Source organism: Gymnodraco acuticeps, unplaced genomic scaffold (assembly GCF_902827175.1).
Source record: "Gymnodraco acuticeps unplaced genomic scaffold, fGymAcu1.1, whole genome shotgun sequence".
Classification (NCBI taxonomy): Eukaryota; Metazoa; Chordata; class Actinopteri; order Perciformes; family Bathydraconidae; genus Gymnodraco; species Gymnodraco acuticeps.
The window spans coordinates 428,127-449,009 of NW_022990558.1; the positions used below are offsets into that span (position 1 = coordinate 428,127).

At 39.3% G+C, this 20,883-nt stretch overlaps 2 protein-coding genes and 2 long non-coding RNA genes across 4 annotated transcripts in view; 2 read left to right on the plus strand and 2 right to left on the minus strand.

The window, feature by feature from the left end:
• The first annotated feature begins 7,052 nt into the window (after positions 1 to 7,052).
• LOC117553566 lies at positions 7,053 to 14,617 on the plus strand. The gene is made up of 2 exons (XM_034227564.1): positions 7,053 to 7,151; positions 13,156 to 14,617. Exon 2 carries the CDS (start codon positions 13,300 to 13,302, stop codon positions 14,209 to 14,211), a length of 912 nt encoding a protein of 303 aa, XP_034083455.1. The 5' UTR covers positions 7,053 to 7,151; positions 13,156 to 13,299; the 3' UTR covers positions 14,212 to 14,617.
• Positions 14,618 to 15,717: 1,100 nt separating this feature from the next.
• On the plus strand, positions 15,718 to 16,950 carry LOC117553561. Its single transcript, XR_004570159.1, has 2 exons — positions 15,718 to 15,787; positions 16,137 to 16,950. It is a non-coding gene; the product is annotated as an uncharacterized LOC117553561 (long non-coding RNA).
• LOC117553560 lies at positions 15,788 to 17,583 on the minus strand. Its single transcript, XR_004570158.1, has 5 exons — positions 17,253 to 17,583; positions 17,120 to 17,153; positions 16,952 to 17,018; positions 16,488 to 16,559; positions 15,788 to 16,383 (listed from the first exon to the last, which is right to left on the minus strand). It is a non-coding gene; the product is annotated as an uncharacterized LOC117553560 (long non-coding RNA).
• Positions 17,584 to 18,962: 1,379 nt separating this feature from the next.
• LOC117553551 (formin-like protein 1) overlaps positions 18,963 to 20,883 on the minus strand; it is a 73,984-nt gene continuing 72,063 nt past the window's right edge. The window contains 1 exon segment of the mRNA XM_034227546.1: positions 18,963 to 19,788. Coding sequence (XP_034083437.1) covers positions 19,783 to 19,788 — 6 coding nt within the window. The 3' untranslated portion in view covers positions 18,963 to 19,782.

Genomic DNA, 20,883 nt, shown 5'->3' on the forward strand with positions numbered 1-20,883 from the left:
CTGATTGCAATGTATTCCCATCTGCGGCGGGATTTGACGCTCATGGAAGCACGGCATTCGTTTGTGTCGGCTGCCCTTAAAGGCAATGTGAGCGTCCATTCTCATTGGATAACGGAGAATTGTACACCCGGAAGTAAGTATTCCCCTTACTGTCGATTGATTTTACAGTGATATCTGCACTACCAACCCAGTCTCATACAAAAACGTGTAATACCTGCGTTGGTCCACAACGTAGGACGTAGTATTTCTACAAAAACGCCTAGAAATTGTAAGATCTCTACGTTTTTTTTCACCATTCATTCCAATGACTGGCGTCTATGTCACGTGATCTTCACATTTCTCCCTGCAGAAAAAAAAAACATGGCCGAACTTCGTTTTATTCTCGGTGTAAAATGCCTATTTTAAAGTTAGTTTGGCCATTAAAATGCGTTTTGATATCATTTGATGCGAGAAATATGAGTTTTTATTTCAGATTATGTGTGCAGTGGATGTACATGATCTTTAGTTTGCTAGTTATTACGAAGATTACTTCAGGAAATTGTGTCTATACAACGTTTTCATTGTTACCAAGGTGGTTGCTAGGGATGCTGCTATCGATATGATTTATGTTATGTTGTGTAACAGTTTAATGGTGTAATCTTTATTGCTACCCCCTTCCCCGTCAATGTATAGTGTTGGTCCACAGCGCAAACGTATTAGTTTAACAAAATCCGCATCTAAAATTGTGGCATAGATCTACGTTATTTCCCCCTGTGCAATTCCAGTCTCACATCTCACAGCACATCGTCATAAACAAATACCGGAAACAGACCGAAAACACTTTATTCCGAGTGTGCTTGCTTTTCTCTTTGGAGGTCATCACATAACGGCATTGTAATACACGGTTCGGCTGCATTAAATATTACATATCTGCCGTAGTTCTCTATTTATAGAGCCCTGATGAGAAGACTTCTAGACAAACATGAGGAACTGAAAACGTGACGTGGATCATAAATATATCAGCAATTAAACAACATTTTACATTTCTTTTCACACAATACGTCTCCTTGCAGTATCAACACTAATTCGGCTGACTTTTATATTTGATCCAATTGGTAGATAGGCTGTATTTACACCATAAAGGTGCACAGCTGATATAAAGGGACACCTAGTGGTTAAAGCATGTTATTGAATTTCATTATTTGTATCATTAGATATTAATAGGATCCCTATAAAGTATATTCATTACTCGTTATTCTCTACTAATAGTTAATTAAAGACTGTATATAATGACTATTTTGCACATCCCTTTCAAGATTTCAAGATTTTCTAAGGTTTATTGACATCATATTCACAACTGGTGTAGTTATGCATTGAACCCGCGGTGGACCCGTTCAAATTCAGTTTTGGACAGTCTGCCGTGGTTCCATCCCATTTCAAGTGCTGTTCGACGCTCGGCGTAACCCTCGGAGCACACTCTCCAATCACAGAGCTTGAGGACTATCACGGGGTTTGTCAAGCGAAGCGGAGAGAATACTTACTTCCCGGTGTAATATTCTCTAAAGCAAATGACCTGCTCCGACCCTTGGTCCTGACGGACTCCAACTTGTGTTTATTAATCAAACAAATAAACACAAGGGTAATTATGCGTTATTGTTGAGTAAATGGAGAATTGCACAGGGGAAAATAACGTAGATCTATGCCACAATTTTAGATGCGGATTTTGTTAAACTAATACGTTTGCGTTGTGGACCAACACTATACATTGACGGGGAAGGGGGTAGCAATAAAGATAACACCATTAAACATTTACACAACATAACAGAAATAATATCGATAGCAGCGTCCCTAGCAACAAGTAACAAGTAGTTAATAATAATAAAAGACATTAAGAAAAAGGTATTTTAAACAGTCATTAAAAAGCAACACAATCTACCTGCATTGAATTACTCTAAACGTGTAATAACGTGCTTTAACCAGTAGGTGGTTTGGGTTAAAAAGCTGTCAAGTTTACAGTGTTAACAAAATAAAATATACTGCTGTTTCTGGTTTAGTTTACGACGGATATATTTAGTTATTGTTTTGATATTTGTAACACAAAAGCGATGGAAAAAACCCACAGCAACACAGAAAAGATGGTCTTAACATGACCCAGCGGTCTAGTAGTTAATAAAAAACAATAATATCAAAACAAAATATTACTCCTAAGTTTATTGTGAAATTCAAACTGAACGGTAAAAGAATAGTTTCTGGTCTATTCTGAGCCCGATCTCTGTCGATAAATAAAAATAAAGAACTACGACAGATGTGTAATGTATTTAATGCAGCCGAACCATTTATTACAATGCATTCATGTGATGACTTTCAAAGAGTAAAGCAAGCACTGCTGAATAAAGTATGATTTTATCTTTTACGAAACGTTTTTTATATGGAATGCAGTTGGAGGTTAACCAATCACAGAGCTTGAGAACTAATCACGGGGTTTGTCAAACAGAGCACATGGTGTAGTCCTAAACGATAGCTGGGGATTCTGGGTAGTGTAGTGTCTTCTGCCATCCTTTACTCCGAAAAAATATTTGTTTCTCCGAATCGAAGGGGAAAAATACAAAAGCATTGCACACAATTTAAACCAATCAATGTTGTGTAATTAACAAGGATAATCTGGTGTTTTTTAGTCGATGAGTAGTGCAGATATCACTGTAAAATCAATCGACAGTAAGGGGAGTACTTACTTCCGGGTGTACAATTCTCCGTTATCCAATGGGAATGGACGCTCACATTGCCTTTAAGGGCAGCCGACACAAACGAATGCCGTGCTTCCATGAGCTTCAAATCCCGCCGCAGATGGGAATACATTGCAATCAGTTGAAAGCTATTTGCGTCCCTTTATGAAGCTGAAGGAGCCTAGGAGCGTCACAACTGCACGCCACGGGACCCTGACCAAACGTCGCTCCTGGACGATTATGGAGTGAGAGTGTGTTGCTCATTCCCCTGATAGGTGGAGAGTTGCCCATATAGGCGGAGCTCCTCGTCACTGACGTCAGACTATTTTCAAATCTGTATCAGTCTACTATCCGTTGCAGCCCCGTTTTTAAAGATTTGGGTACGGAGGAAAAGAGAGAGGGTTGTGTTTTCTGACACTTGGTGAGTTCCCTGACACACCGGGGCGGGGACACATATTCATGTATAAAAGATGTACAAATGTGCATTTTGCATGATAGGTCCCCTTTAAAGGAGGAATTGATTATCAAAATAGTTATTTTAGATTTTAAATGTAGATGTGCTGTATAAAAGTGTTTTAAAATGTACCTTTGGTTGACAAAATGACTTACGATAGCAATAGGCCTACTGCTAATTCGCTCAATAATTACCTGCTAACTGCAGCATTTAAAACTTAGACATTTCATTGGAAATACCCTGATCACTAGACCATTTTAGGGCTGAAATAAATGCATACACATTTTTTAATTCTGCTTTTGTGAACTTTGCCTTGCTATTTAACGTGGCTAACTGATTGCTACCGTCTTAGCAGTGCTGAACTGGAGAGTCCAAAATGGAATTAAAGCCATCATAGCTTGGTAGCAGTTTTGCACCATCAACTTCTAAAACTGCTCTTGTCAAACATTCAAATCCTTCAAAAATAAATGCTTTGCAGACAGTTATGAGCCAAAAGCCAACGGTTGGAATACATATTTTAAATAAACTGACTTTTCTTTTACAATACCTAGCTAACAAACATGATAACTGACAGTTAGCCAGCTTGTTAGCATGCGTGATGCGTGATGTTGAGTGATCAGCACAGAGAAAATAGAAGTGTTTTATTTTACCGTAGGTGACTTTCTTAGCATAATTAGACTTCAAATGTATTCAGCCTCAAGATAGTATTCTTCAAGTCACACAAATATATATTTAGTTCTCTTAAAACTCTTATGCGTGCTACTTAAGAAAAGCCGTGTTTAAACAAGTGTCTATTAATGAATCATTGCTTAGTTGAACTAAAGACATAAAGAGTTATTGTCCATCCATCCATCTTCTCCCGCTTATCCGTGGTCGGGTTGTGGAGGTAGCAGTTCCAGCAGAGAGTCCCAAACTTTATTTTCCCTGGCCACATCAACCAGCTCTGACTTGGGGATCCCAAGGCACTCCCAGGCCAGCGAAGAGATATAATCCCTCCCCCTGGTCCTAGGTCTACCCCTCGGTCTCCTCCCAGCTGGACGTGCCTGGAACACCTCCCTCGGGAGGCGCCCAGGTGGCATCCTTACTAGGTGCCCGAACCACCTCAACTGGCTCAATCTCGGCCGCTTGTATCCGCAATCTCGTTATTTCGGTCATGACCCTTCCTTCATGACCATAGGTGAGGGTAGGAACGAAAATGGCCCGGTAGACAGAGAGCTTTGCCTTCTGGCTCAGCTCTTTTTTCGTCACAAACGGTGCGGTAAAGCGACTGCAGTACCGCTCCCGCTGCTCCGATTCTCCGGCCCATCTCACGTTTCATTGTTCCCTCGAGAACAAGACCCGGAGATACTTTAACTCCTTCACTTGGGGTAAGGACTCATTCCCTACTTGGAGTGGACAGTCCATTGGTTTCCTTGTGAAAAAAAGACTTATTGTGTAAAACATCATATTATAAAGTTAAAATAGGCGGCAGAATGCAGCTTTGTAGCCATTAATAAATCATGAAAATATCATCATGTAATACAGTGCAAACACGTTAAATCATGTTGACTTTGAAGTACTCCGCATGGACAAATAAATGTCACGGATTAGTTAAAACGCCTAAAACCAACCAAATATGTGCTGACAGAGATTTAAGCTGCGGTGTGATGAGGTTGGCCGGAGTTCATTTAGATTAGATGAAAGTTTAATGATTCATCAGGAATAGCTGAGCATGGCGTTAGCAGAGAGGAATTAGAGAAAGATACAAATCAAATGAGTAAGATGTAAGATAATGAGGTAGTCATTAAATATGTGAAACAAACATGTTTTTGGGGTAAAGGGTTGATTTATTTCTGGCAATGGTATCAACTGTGAGTGCAGTTGAAGCACAATTTAAAGGAATAGTTTGACATTTTGGTTATTACACTTATTTGCTTCCACTCATGTCTGGGTGTGAAATCCGGAGCTGAAGGCAGGACATGGTTAGCTTTGGTTAGCTTAGCATTAAGACTTCAAGCAGAGGGTGAAACAGCTAGCCTGGCTCTATAACCAAAGTTAATAAAATCCACCTAACTGGAATGCTGTTGAGTGAATGTTTTGTTTGATATGTCCAAATGTAGCTCAACTATAAGCCTCCTTTTACCCCAAGGTGTATAATCAGGGTGTAGTGCATGTCTGTGTGACAATTATATCTGGGCTAACGGATATGAGAAGCTTTTTCTACAGGAATTTGGCGGGAGAGTTCTCTCCTGACAGACTAATGGCGCATTTCCACTGCAGCGCGTAGCACGGTTTAAGCGTGCCGTGCCAAACCCGGTCCGTTTTTTGTTGCGTTTCCACTAGGGGTAGTTCTGGCTAACGGGTACCTTTTCACAGTTTTTCTGGCCCTCCAAAATCGTGGTTCTTTCCGGGCCAACAACCGGGCTGAATATGCTAAACTAGTGACGTGAGTGGCTACAACACAATGAACATATTTTACCGTGATTTAATTGTAATACACTTTTCAAAAGGATGCCGAAGTAACAACATACTGATACCGGTTAGTAAAAACAATGAATTAATGCTTTGACAAGTCTGCAGACAGACGGCAGGCGAAAAACCTTTTGAAATGCGTGTTTTCTAAATGGAGATCGGCTAAGCTAACGCTGTATATGCTCCGACCGTCCAGCGAGCGGCCCCGTTGAGGGAGTTTACAGATGAAAAGACTCAGCCATGTTTATGCAGCACTGCACGTGGAGATGTGGTCTCGCAAGTCGCGCAGATTACATAGGCCTACATGTAAACCTGCGGCGGAAACCCCTCTTGTCTGTCAGTGAATGTGATTATTTTATAAAAGTAACGAAGTAACGCGTGTCGGGGCAATGTTAGTAACTGTAGTGTGATTACTGAATTATAACAGATAACGGCTGATGTTGGTTTTGTGGTTCGCATTGTAGATGACGTCACGGCTCCGCCTACACTGCGTTACTATACGTAGTTACTGCCCCAGCTACTAAACTGTAATGGAAACGCAGCATAAAGTGAGCCTGGCCTACCTACTAAGCTGGGCAGGGCCCAGCAGTGGAAATGCGCCATAAGTGGCTCTGATAACTACAGCTCAGTTAAGGGCTCTCTGAGTGTTTGGATAGTTAATTTTGGTCTAAATTAGCTCAGTGGGTCTCAAACGTTTTGGTCACGATTTATGCAAACAAGTATTCCCAAGGCACACCTTTATACAATTATTATAGTTATTTAAAAAAATAAGAGATAAATGAAAAACAGGAATGAAATAATGAAATTGCATTCTATAGAACATTAAATAAAAATACAGTTTAAAAGGGGATTGATTTGTAAAATATGCATTAAAAAAAGAAAATATGACCATATTATAATAATGTTATGATTATTGAAATGTATACAGTTCTGTTTCATATGGGTGTTGAGAGATGTATCCATAGATCTCGTCTCTTAATTTTGCTCTGAAATTCACCAGATTGATGCATTTAATTGCAAAATAAATACAAAAAAATCTTCCCGGGTTTAGTGTTTAAACTCTTCTTTTTTTTTTAAACAGCTTATGACTAAGATAAGATATATCATTTTGTTTTACTTGAAGGGCTTGTGCAGCAGTTACAGTAGGCCTACAAATGAGGAAAGCATTAAAAACCAAAATATACACAATGCCAACAATAAAGGGCTAGAGTTGCAGAGAGAAATATGTTTGCAATGTAAAATATGAGGAACAGGTAAGGGAAAGTTTCCTCATTGTGTCTCCGGAATGTAATGAGAGAGTTCTAATAAAGCTATTTGCGGTTTGATAGAAACTGGGCAGTTTTCCAGTTGTTTGAGGCACTCGAGGCACTGGGAACTGTGGGAAGTAGAAGAGACTCCGCTCCGCCCTGCTGATCTTATTCACTTCCTGCTTCCACTTTGTCCTCCAAACTAAAACAGACTAGCTGAGTACAGTATGTAACATTGTCTGTGTCTGGAAACAGCATTTGGCATTTAACTCAAACAAATAGAACTGGAAACAGACTGTAAGTACGATTTAATATGTTCTGAATCTGCTCTATCTCACTGAGATCATGTTTAATACTTTTTGAAGAGATTTATGTATGCATTTTGTCCTCTGTTTTATTTTCCACACCAGAACGCATTGTAGCAGCTTGTTGAGATTGTAATGTAGTCTTCGTTATGTGAAAACATGTTCAGACAGAAGGCTGCAACAGAAAATAAATGTCTTCAGATTATGCAGTTTAGAAACTTTTCTATGGAGCTAATTTCCTGCCATAACTCCACAAACAAACTAAACCGATTTGACAAACGCCTCTTGATTCACTAACAAACACAATGTGGTTTGCAAATACGAAACACCATCTACAAACTAATGCATTAAGTTTTGCATAGAAAAAACGTATCTATCAAACAAACACATAACATTGTTCTTAAATCATGTTTCAGAGATAAATTCAGGTTTTACAAGTACAACACCTTTTTTTACAAGTACAACATTTGTTCTTCTTCATATTACTGCCAAAAGTCACGTGACTCACTCACGTGACTTTTGGCAGTAATATTCCGCCTTGGCTCGCTCATACACACTCACACATGCTCCACGGCAGCAGCAGGGGGCGCTACTGAGTCCATTGGGAAGGCGGGAGGTTGAGCAGAGCATGGAACAGCCCTTGCCAGTCTGATGACAGCGGTGTTTCTAGCGATCCAGCGATCTGGGTCAGTGTTATAGTGATAATATTTAGGGCCGGGACTTTAACGCGTTAATTAAGATTAATTAATTACACAAAAATTAACGCGTTAAAAAAATTAACGCATTTTAATCGCACTTATTTTTGCACCGCGGAACGTTTCTCACTGGATGAGTTTCAGGCGTACCGATTATACTGGAGCACCAACTAACGTTCATGACTTCAGACAACAACAAACCACAGTGAACAACAGTGGGAAATGTTGTTTAAAAAAACGGACGGATGGAAGCGTCGATAAGAGCACGGTTGTGTGCAAATTATGCAAAAAGGAATTCGCATATCACCGCAGCACATCAAGCCTCAAGTATCACCTCAATGCAAAACATATAGCAGCTAGCGTGGACGTTAGCCTCTTTTATCGCGTTCACACCAAAAAGAGCCGGTACTAAAATTAGTTCATGAGAACCTTTTTACCCCCACGAAAGTCCCTGCTAGAGAGCAGAGAGCTGCTAGGGAGCAGGGACTTTCGTGCGGCTCTCTTGTGAGAAAAGAGCTATATTTCTGATTGGCTGGGCGGATTGCAAACCACGCCCCGTAAAACTCTTTTGTGAAGCCGCCATTTTATTATCCTCGCATTAGCATTATTAGCATTAGCCCAGCGCAGAAACGCAGAGAGACTAACTTATGGCAACACAAAATAAAACATGGGAGTGGTGGAGATGAGGAGGTGTCGGCGTTCTGGCGATTTACTCGGAAGGCTGCTGGGACTCCCAGCAGCTTCTACTGAAGCAGTCCCTAACTCCGGGGACTTCCGGCCGGGGACTTTGGGCGGCAGTATACGCCGTGAAGTGGTTTGCGGCCTGCCAGTAAACCCAAAGCAGAAGAAGAAGAAGTGACGTCAGCGGCTTCATTTGCCTAATCCTCCCCCAGGTTCAAAGAGTTCTCATGAACTAAATTCTCATGAACCTTTGTGGGAAAAGTACTGCGGTGTGAATGCGCCTAATGGTATACTAAAATCCATGTGAAAAAAATTGCTTCTCACTGTTCTTAGGTCAAATATGTATATGTGATTAAAAATACGATTAATTTCGATTAATTAATTACAAAGCCTCTAATTAATTAGATTAATTTTTTTAATCGAGTCCCGGCCCTAATAATATTATAAACAAGGTGAATTTAGCGATCACAACGAAAACAGCCAAGAAGACACACATTGAGCCCAGAACATGAATGTTATTAGGGCTGTAAATATAATAAGCCTTTGTCTAAAACAGGCCCGGCTCCAGGATGAAATGACTGAGGGGGCTGTTAAAAAATCCGAGGGGGCGATTTCTTTTCACAACAACGAAAAATACTGGCATGTAATGAATTGACACACTAAGTTGTTTTCCTTCTCACTGCTCTAAATCTCTTTGCTTCTTTATTTGTTTTCCGGATTGACCCCTCTCATTCTGTTCTTTTCCTCTGATCTTTAATAATAGCCATGAGAAAAATCAAATCAATGTTCCACAATCCGTCACTAGATGTCGCTCATTGTACCAATACGGTTCATATAATACATAACATATTATTATTATTATAGTAAAAGGGCTTGCTTTGGCAAAATCCTGATCCATACAGGCAGCCCTAAATAATAACAAGTAAGCATCATGTGTGGTGCTATCTGTAAGTCTGTCTTATTTTTTGTCGATTTCATATTGTTTTCACAGAGCTGTGCAAATGAATTTCCCCCTGGGGACAATAAATCTAATCTAAACTAATTTAATATTCAATCCCACATTTGGCGATTGAGAACATACATTCGTAATTTACCATGTTTAAAGCACTTTTGTTCTAATACTATGAATTTAGTTGACACTACTAGCCGACTTTCTTTTGTCCAATATTTTGCGGGAAGGTACATTGAATTAGAAGTAGAACAAGAAGAAGGAGAAGAGGTAGAAGAAGAAAAAGAAGAAGAAGAACAAGAAGAAGAAGAAGAAGAAGAAGTAGAGGTAGAAGCTTCTTATTATACATCCATGGGTAGAAGAAGAAGAAGAAGTAGAGGTAGAAGAAGAAGAAGAAGAAGAAGTATTAGAAAAATAAATACGCTAACGCTACAAACAGGCACAACACTGTTACTCTGTTTTTACTGGCATGTAACATTTTATTTCACCTTGCTGTATGTTTTTTAACGCACATTCCGAAAAAGGGGACTTTGCCCGGAAAACGGGGACGTTTTGGTCCCCCATCCGACTGTGTTTACAGCTAAGCACACATGCTAACATTAATTAAGACGACAAGCTCACTTGGGGTTGAGGCTTTTTTACACGTTGCTTGACTGCCTGCCTACATATCTGATCTAGACATAGCAACGTGTGGAGGGGACTGACAGAGGATTACTCACAAAGTACACAGTAAAAGTACTTCATTTTATTTCTGGTAGCAGTCAACTAGTACCGAGTCTAACAGTGTCAGTTTTATTAAGAACTTGTGGTAAAAAAAATGTGTATCACTCATTGAATATAGCAGGAAAGAAAATGAAGAGCACCTGATTGACCGAGTGCAGAATCGCTGTAGCCTATAGTTTAAATGTTGTCCATTTTAGACAAAGGCTAATAACATTAATGTTCTGGGCTCAATGTGTATCTTCTTGGCTGTTTATGTTGTGATCGCTAAATTCACTTTGTTTATAATATTATCACTATAACACTGACCCAGATCGCTGGATCGCTAGAAACACCGCTGTCATCAGACTGGCAAGGGCTGTTCCATGCTCTGCTCAACCTCCCGCCTTCCCAATGGACTCAGTAGCACCCCCTGCTGCCGTGGAGCATGTGTGAGTGTGTATGAGCCAGCCACGGTGGAATATTACTGCCAAAAGTCACGTGAGTGAGTCACGTGACTTTTGGCAGTAATATTCCGCCGTGAGAAGAAAAAGTTTTGTACTTGTAAAAAAAAGTGTTGTAGTTGTAAAAAAAAGTGTTGTAGTTGTAAACAAAAGTTGTGGACTTGTAAAAAAAAGTGTTGTAGGCTACTTGTAAAAAAAGTTGTGTACTTGTAAAACCTATGCTGAATTTGTCTCTGAAACATGATTTATTAGAAAAATTGTATGTGTTTGTTTGATAGCAGAGGTCGCGTTAACCGAATATTTGCCGTCTATGACAGATTTTATTTAACAATGACGGACAAATCTGAAAGCAGTCCGTCATTTTGACAGATTAGAACAAACTCGGAACAGCGCCAAAGTTTCCCCGCAGCGAGGCTCCGGTGTTATGCTGTGTTATGCATGCCCTCCAAAAAGGAAATTATACCGTTTCCAAACCTAACTGTGCCGTACAAATCATTGAAATGTCTGTGAGTTTTGGCTTTACGCTGTGCACGCTCCCGCGAGGTGCAGCAGCCATGCATAACACGGCGCATGTGAACTGTCCCCTCCCGTTGAAAGTTCACGAGCATGCTCCCCCCCCTCGTCAGAGTTGTGTAAAGGCCGACGGGTAATTCTGGATCCTGTCCGTCAAAATGACGGGCAGCGAACCTCTGTTTGATAGATACGTTTTTTCTTTGCAAAACTAAATGCATTAGTTTGTAGATGGTGTTTTGTATTTGCAAACCACATTGTGTTTGTTAGTGAATCATGAGGCATTTGTAAAACCTGTTTGTTTGTGGAGTTATGGCAGGAAATTAGCTCCATACTTTCCGAACTGGAAAATGCGACAGAACATGCGACAACGGTAGCACCTATTTTACACACCTGAGTCTCAAGTGTACCATTTTGCTTTAGGCATTGCATTCAACAGTAAATGTCAAATTATATACTAATTTAGAAATGGCCCATTTTAATACTTACTCTCTTCTGAAATATATTAATTATTGTATTTTTAAATGAAAGCGCACGATACATTTTTTTTAAATAATCTTTGGCGTAATCAGTTTATATATTTATAATTATAGTTACCACATTCAACATTTTACAGCTGTTCTGTGTAAAGACTTTTATATAATGTTTAAATGGTTGACACATATTTTTTAAATTAACATTTCTGTTAAAGCTGAGATGGAAGAACAGACCAATTACCCAAAGTAAAAAAAGATATAAGTTTGCATCTTCTTGGTTTTTCCTTATTTATTTGCAATCTTGAATTCAATTGAATGAGTAAAGTATTGTTGTTGGCCAACTAAACTTGAACGACACAAGTAATTGTTTATTAATACAAATTGAATAAATACACTTAATATTCAAAGGTTTTCAAAACTTTTAGTTAAAAAAATGAATGCTCATTATTTACAGTGTTACTGTAACGCCGTTATTTTTTGGCAGTAACTAGTAGGCCTACTATAACGCATTACTTTTTAAATGCAGTAACCCAGTTACCGTTACTACATGGTGCGTTACTCCGTTAGTTTTTTTATATAGTCAACAGCCAGGCGAACAGATATGAGAACTGTACTTAAGTATAGTACTTGAGTAAATGTACTTAGATACTTCCTGTGTCACATGCGGAGACGGGCTGTGGGCGTGTTTGTGTTGTTTACTAACAAGACTATCATGGCGGCGGCGGAGCTCAAGTCTAGTTTCTCCACCTGGAGATATTCTCACTATTTCACTTTTGTCGAGCACTAAGAAAAGAACGTTTTAGTTAAATGTAAGTTGTGTCTTGGCGGGTCAAATATCCTATCTACTGCCCAAACCAGTCATTCAAATCTCTTAAAACATCTGCAAAAACAACATGCTGGGACGAAGCTAGTAGCTAGACTCAGCCGACGCCACTCCACCTCCACCTAAGCAACAGCGGCTGGATTTTAACCGAGGGACTGCTAGCCAGGGAAAAGTCGATAAAGCCATTGCACGGTATGTTGTAGAACACATGCAGGCTATTGCTACAGTGGAGTCACCCGCTTTCAGGGAGCTAGTTAGCATGATAGCATGTCCGGGCGGCACACGGCATATGGAACGGAACACTTTTTCCAACTACCTGGAGAAAGAATATACAAAAATGGAAAGCCAGCTAATATCGATGCAATCCAGATTGCATAAAATGCATGTCAAGTTGATCAACAGATTGTATTATTCTCCAATGCAATAACAGTACTGAAATGAAGGCTAAAAAAAAAAAAGTAGGCAAACAAAAAAGTTACTTTTCACAGTAACGCATTACTTTTTGGTGTAAGTAATCAGTAGAGTAACTGAGTTACTTTTGAAATGAAGTAACTAGTAATGGTAACTAGTTACTGGTTTTCAGTAACTAGCACAACACTGATTATTTAACATTCAGGAGTTGAAATTATGACGAATATTTTACAAAAGGAATACCAGCAAGTTTTTACTCTAAATGCAACTTTGGTTTTTCATTCACAGGCTCACAAGCAGACCCCTTTCAATCACAACAAATAACCGTTATTTTATTATCCTTAACAACCTCTGACAACCTCTACACAGAACTTTTATCAAGTAAATAGGCTACCCCAGCACATTGATTTTTGTGAAAGAAAAAACACAGAAATGTCTGCTTCAACTGATCCAAAAGGCGAACTCGCATCACGTTTGGTGTCTTTCATTCATCTCTACAGTCAACACAGAGATGGCCTTCAGAAAGCCTCAGAGGGCTTAACACTGACAGCTGCTCAGGACCAGCACGAGGACTCTTCTGTGGTCGAAGTCCTCTGTGTGGTAACTGGAGGATTCCTTGGAGCAGGCTTTGGTGGTGTTACTGGTGGAGTTGGGGGAGCGTTTGGGGCAGTTGCTGCTTCAACTTGGGCCAGGATTTCCAACCACATTAACGCAGCGGAAGCAACAGTGGGCTTTGTCGGCAGTGTGTTAGGTGGAGTCTTTGGGGGAGCGTTCAGCGGCGCTATCGGCGGTGCAGTCTGTGCTGGAGGTAAAGCGATTGGCAGTCCAGTTAAAGGGAAAGTCACAAAGGTAGTGTGGCTCACCTTAGGCCTTGCAACTGGTGGTGCGATCGGTGGTATCTTTGGTGGGAGAGTGGGTGCAGAAGGTGGGGCAGTTGGTGGTGCTTTTGGAGTGTTGTGTGCTACGGGCTTGGCAGGGAGTGCAGTTGGAGTCGTCAAATATTTGTGTTCTTCTTCAGAAGAGAAATCAACAAAAGCAGAACAGATGTTGCGGAAAACTGCACATTTCTGTGAGACTTTCAAACCGCTGGTGACCGAGCTGAATACCATAAAAAACATCAGCGAAGGAATGGCCTCCAGTGCCAGAGTGCAGGGTGTAGCCGAACAATCTGCCAAGACTCTGGCTTCTGTGAACCTGATACTGAAAGTCACGAATGGCTCTCTGCCCGTCACAGATCTGACACAGTTTGAAGAATGGGCGCAACATGGCAAGAGAATCACAGAGGAACTGGAGCAGATGAATGAGGAAGGGGGAAAAATGTTGGCTTCATTGAGGACATTTTGATGCTGTAAAACAAGAACCTGACAAACCTGGTAGACTGCTGTTTTACAAACCCTTCTTAATAACAATATAAGGAAAATAAAAGTTGTAAATATGTTTCCACCCACCACGGTAAATTCTATTCACACACCACTCACTGATTGTCTTTAATATTTTGCTATTTTCTTCACATGACGTTTAAACAACTTTATGGAAATCTTCTCCATTTTGTTCCTTTGTACTAATTAAGGGATGTTACATTAATCGGCCTAAAGATGTTATTAAAAAAAAGTATATTACACGTGTTGCAGATAATGTTTGATTACAAATGATGATGTTTAACTATAATAAAAGTTACTGTTCAAGTTTTCATTAAATGACTTTTGTCTAATGTGTCTACAGGAGCCCATAGTTACGGTGGCCGGCAGGTGCAAACGCGGAACAACGGCCTAAAACGCATACATAAGCAGAAAACACCTGCAAATAATGAAATGAAAAACAAACAAACCCTGAAAACAAATACAACAGAAAAACGCTGCATTTACAGAAATGTTGCAAACTAAATACAACACACAAACCCCGAAAACAAACGCAACAAAAAAACGCTGCAAATACCAAAATGATATGCAAAGTCCAAAGCACGTACAAATCCCAAAACATACAAAAAAAACATTCCGGAAGTGCTCCAGGCCTCTAGGGGGCGCGCTACGTGGAACAGATTGATGTCTGACCAGACATAGAGAGAACAAACAAGAGTGATGGAAATCGAGAGGAAAGAAAGTTCATTTAAGTGGAGAAAGATATAAGAAGGTAAGTTTTGTTTTGATACATAGAGCGTCATATTTATATAGCTAGAGCGTTAGCGTGCCTAACTGCTACACCCAGCTGAGGAGAGCTTCACGTGAAGAGAAGATAAAGTGAGGGAAGAACATTGTTAAAAGAGATGACAAATCAAGTGCAGGCAAATAACACGGGCCATAGTGAGTACCCGCGGAAAAAAAGGACATTTGAATTCTTAGCAGTTGTTTATATGTATATATTTGTGTATAGATGTTGCAACTATACAGAAGCTTTAGGCAATTACCTGTAACTATGGTCATGCTAATAAAGCTATTGAATTAGAGGAGAGAGAGAGAGAGAGAGATAGAGAGAGAGAGATAGATAGGAGAGAGAGAGAGAGAGAGAGAGATAGAGATAGAGAGAGTAGAGAGATAGAGAGAGAGAGGAGATAGAGAGAGCGGGACTTGAGAGAGAGAGAGAGAGAAGAGATGAACAACAACATGTGAAGAGGGACCAAAGTAATGACAGGAGAGTAGTGTGCATTAGGACATGCTCAAGAACAAATATAGAGACATTCAAGGAGAGAGGAGAACACAGATTTCAACGGTAAACATGATGTATCTTTCTATTTATTTAGCTAACCACTATTTAGACTATGTGTTTTTTGATTAACTTGATTAAATGGATTTACTACATCAATGTATGTCTTTTCAGGCCGCCATGTTTTTGTCCTTTCTGTGGCCAGCATCTGGGACAGTTCAAGTGTTCTGTGGCTCCTGTGGCAAACATGTACAGTTTTTGGCAGAAGTTGAACACAACAGTAAGTTCACTTTTTTTATTGTATCTGTTTCAAATGCAAGAAATAAGGATTCAACACACTACTCTGTTTAGAATACTAATTGGCAGATACACTAGTTATCAGCATGAAGGACACATTTTTTCATTGTCTGTTTATGTGAAATATGTAGAAGCCATCATTAAATTGTAGACCAATGCATGATTAAATACACAAAACAGCTTATATTATACATTCATAATTGTGTATTAGTTCTATCTTTATAGAGAACATTATACATTTAGAATCAGATTTTGAGACAGTGAGCGGCTGGGAAAGTCACACCGCCATGGGGCACAAACAGTTGCTGACGTGATGTTTTCTTCATTCTCAGGCATTCCATAAGGAGGGTCAGGAACTCACGCTTGGGACCACCATTGTCCCCTCCATCCTCAGTGTGTCCCTCATCATCAGTGAACTTAACTGACATCTCATGAGAGGGATCGAATGAGGCACCTTTGAAGCCACGGATTGCTCCATCGCACACATTGGCTCTATTAATATTGAACCTGCTGCAAGATGTATTTGTTATTTTTGCAGAGAGTTCTGCAACAATGTGTGCCGCAGTCAGGTATTCTGTGCTGGGAAAGACAAAGTGATGTATTGTAATATTAAATGATGAAGCTAGTAATAAGATTTACAGAATAGAATAGACAAATTAAGTGGTAATAGTAACAATTAATACCTTTGCTCCATTGTGTCTTCTGGCTCAGACTGGCTATCAATAATGATAAGTGCATACACATTTGTGTGGTTGCTGCAGTGAGAAGACAGTTGAATAATTACTTTCAAATACCTAATATATGCATGACAGTCATATTTACAAAAGGATGTCGATCCTCTTCCTGTTTTTTCAATACATTGCGTTCTAAACTGACAACAGCACTTTTGTCATACTCCTGCACAATCCTTGTAAACATTTGAAATGGATGCAACAAAAAATATCTGATCTTTGAAAAATATTTGTGGGTGTTTTTTGTATTGTCTTCACTAAGATGTCAGATATTGTGGGTGTCATTTGGAAATGTATAAAAGTATAATTGTTCTGCTTCCTGGCAATGTTACCCACTGTGATTGGAGGCTATACAAACAAACAAATGTAAAATAAAGATACACAGCAAACAACTGTGTTACGATGCAACTGTCAACCTCGTTTATATAGAAGTGGTTCTGACCCGGGGCAGACTGGACCTCTTCCTGGGGTTGGTGCTCCATCCTATTTTTACCCAGAAAATAAGTGCACACAAAGGTATTTATTGATTTCATGTTCACAAATTCAAACCTACATGGTATAATTACATTTGTAATTAGTCTTACCCGATCAGACGCTGGTTGTGGGTGCCTGAGAGGTCTGATAAAGGTTAACAACAAATATATTCAAACTACTGTACTGTTAAAACATTCTGCTTCTTGTGGCACAAAATAATATGTTGACAATGTTTTATTTTACCCTGCAAACTGTTGTCCATTCGTGGAGTGCTCACTTTTGGAACATTTGGAATGTCCCACACCTGCATACAAATTCACTTTAATTAAGAATAAATGCCACGATAAATCCAAACTGACCAAGGTACATTATATTGTTGACCGTCCTTTAACTCTCACATTAGGATTTACATTGAAGCACAATAAACCAACTCCTCTCTGCACCTATAATATATCTATATGATGTCAAGAGTTACATTTAGGTGCACAGACAGTGCTGTCTCTTGACTTGCAAGCTCTTTCACCAAACAAGCTAACGCTAGCTGGGTAAATATGACGCTCTTTGTATCAAAACAAAACTTACCTTTTATATATCGTCTTTTTCCACTTCGATCAACTTCGTTTCCTCCGGCTTCAATTTGCAGCACTCTTGTTCGTTCCCTCTATGTCTGGTCAGACATCAATCTGTTCCACGTAGCGCGCCCCCTAGAGGCCTGGAACACTTCCGGAATGTTTTTTTTTTTGTATGTGTTTTGGGATTTGTATGTGCTTTGGACTTTGCATGTCGTTTTGGTATTTGCAGCGTTTTTTTTGTTGCGTTTGTTTTCGGGGTTTGTGTGTTGTATTTAGTTTGCATCATTTCTGTAAATGCAGCGTTTTTTGGTTGTATTTGTTTTCAGGATTTGTTTGTTTTTCATTTCAGGATTTGCAGCTGTTTCCTGCTAATGTATTTGTTTTTGGCCGTTGTTCCGCGTTTGCACCTGCCGGCCACTGTACATAGTGGCCGAAAAAAGGCTGACCTCGCGGCAGAAAGAAAGTGATAGAATATTATGCCAAAACCAGTCATATTCTAGTATGTTGAAAATATCAGAAAAAAAGTAATTGTATTTTGGAAAAAAGTCATCCTATAATAAGAGAAACATATCAGACAGTCTTAGTATAGAATGTTTAAAAATCGGAAAAAGCCGTATTATATAATAAATATTTACTATAAATCATATCATTTCAGTAAGTTGTAAAAAACAACAGCTACAAATATCTCAAATAAATGATGTCGTAAAAAAGTCACGAGATAGTAACGGTACGTCCACACGGCAGCGTGCGTTGAAGCTTGCCGGTGGGCGTGTCTGAAGCGCGACCAACAACCAATCACATTAATTTCCCGCCCCGGACACACAAGCACGCGGTTTGGCTGACGCTTCCGTCGAAGCTTCAAAAGTTGAACCTTTTTCAATTTTCGAAGCGAGCAACGGAGGCAAAGCGACGGAACCACAATGCAGTTCGGCAAAGCCTGACGCCACCCCATTCAAAGTGAATGGGAAGCTGCGTTGAAGCTTCAACGCACGCCGGCGTGTGGACGGGCCGTGAGTTATATTAATGTCATAGTATAGCATGTCATAACAAGGTTCAGTTCAATATGTTATAATAATATTATTTTATAGTAAAGTAATTCAATAAAATCATAACAATTCATAGTACAGCATGTCAAAAGATCATAAAGATTTCACAGTTTATAAATTCATAAAAATATAATAGTATAGTATGTAATCGAAGTTTCTTATGCTAAACTAAGATGGAAAACGATACACGTGAGCATTCAGCTAAAAGCACAGCTGTACACATAAAAGCTAGCATGGATGAAGGCATTACATCTTGTTCAATTTGATATATTTCCATAAAGGCCTAGAAATGATACGTCGTACACTGCACTAAGAAGAGAAAGACACTAAAGCAGTCACAGTAAAAAATGCTTTATTTGTTGAAATGCAGAAGCAAAGTAGAAGTTCATCATTCTTACACTTCAGTATTAAAAATAATTTAAATATATTACAAATCTTCAGCCTAAATCTTTCAGACCTCCTGCAGGACAGAGAGATGGATAGCAGTAATTAAGAATCTATTTAAAATTAAACCAATTAAAAAATCATGTCTGGAGCATTTTTAGGAAACCTATCAAAATGATTTATGAGTGGTCCGTCCGTCAAAGTTGATTTTAAATGCTTTTTGAAGATTTACTTCAAGCTGAGCAGGGTAATGAAGCACTCTCGTTACAAATCAGCCCCTTCTAACACGTAATCGTCCTAACAAGCTCGTATGACATCCAGTGTCATTAGCGTCAAGTGCAGCTAATATTCACCAACTTCAACATTAGATTATTCAAATCACAGATTCTACAGTCATCACTTTATTCAGAAAATGCCTCTCTGTGTGTGTGTGTGTGTGTGTGTGTGTGTGTGTGTGTGTGTGTGTGTGTGTGTGTGTGTGTGTGTGTGTGTGTGTGTGTGTGTGGTGTGTGTGTGTGTGTGTGTGTGTGTGTGAGGGAACAGCTTCACATGCATTATCAGTCACCTCTGCATTCCTCAACATGCATGAGGGAGAAAGACGGTTGCCCCGGTGAGTTAAACATCTGATATTTGTTGTGCTTTTCTACTTGAAGCTGTCAGTGTGTGCAGTGTTTTTTCAGAGCGAGATGTCTGAGGACACGTGGAGCTGTTGTCCTGGTTTCCACTTGGCACTGCGTCGGCCGGCGTCTGCCCGTCTGTACGGCTGGTTCCTTAAATCTGAGGGGGGGACCAAACAGAATCTCAGTGTGAGGTAAAAGAAGTGGAGTAAAGAGCACAATATTTACCTCTGAGATGTAGAGTTACAACAGTGCATCAAATGTACTCAAGTAGAACAATTGAATGTAAACGCAGTAAATGACATGAATAACATCTGGAAGAAGTACTCTTATCTTGTACTTTAGTAAACATGGAAATACCAGTTACAGTAAAGGTCCTGCATTGCAATTGTTTCTCCAGTTAAAATGCAAAAGTAGCCTACTAGCATCAAATATACATAAAGTACCAAAAGTAAAAGTAGTCGTTGTGCAGAATGGTCCATTTCAGAATAATATATATGATATGTTTTATAATGATTGATCATTAAAGTGTTCTCAAAGCTGGTAAAGGTGCAGCTAGTTTGAATGACTTTGTATACTGCAGGGTAGCTTGTGGATTTACTCCAGGTGGAACTAAAGTCTGATTTAACACTTGATTATATTTCACATCATTCATCCAGATCTGTAAAGTAACTAAAGGTATTCAATAAATGTAGTGGAGTACACAATTTACCTCTGAATTGTAGTGGGGTAGAAGTATGAAGTAGTAAAAAATCTAAATTGTATACAATTGTAATTAAGTACAGTAGGCTACTTGAGTAAATGTACTTACTGTAGTTAATTTACACCACTAGTTACTTTACCCCACTGGTCATTTATGACACCCAGAGCCAACGCTTGTGTATCTTTGGTCTTGAATTTATTGGGTTGCCAAGTTTTGTAACAGCAATTACTTTTTGAAAGGACCAGACAAATATTTGTAGTAGTAGAGGCCATGTCTTGTTTTATGATACATTTCCTGAGGTGGTTTTTTGTCCTTCAAAGAAATGTGTAAAGTAAATCAACATCAGGGGTACTAAAATACATTATATTTATGAATAACCATGTTTCAGTCTCAGCCTTAAATATTGACATTAACAGAGCCAGTGAGCCTTTTCAATAACCCCTAAAAGTGTTTTACAGATATTGTAGGTAAAAATATCTTTAAGAATTAAGTTGTAACATTATGCTGTCATATTACAAGATCATGATTTTACAAGAAAGGTCCAATTCTATG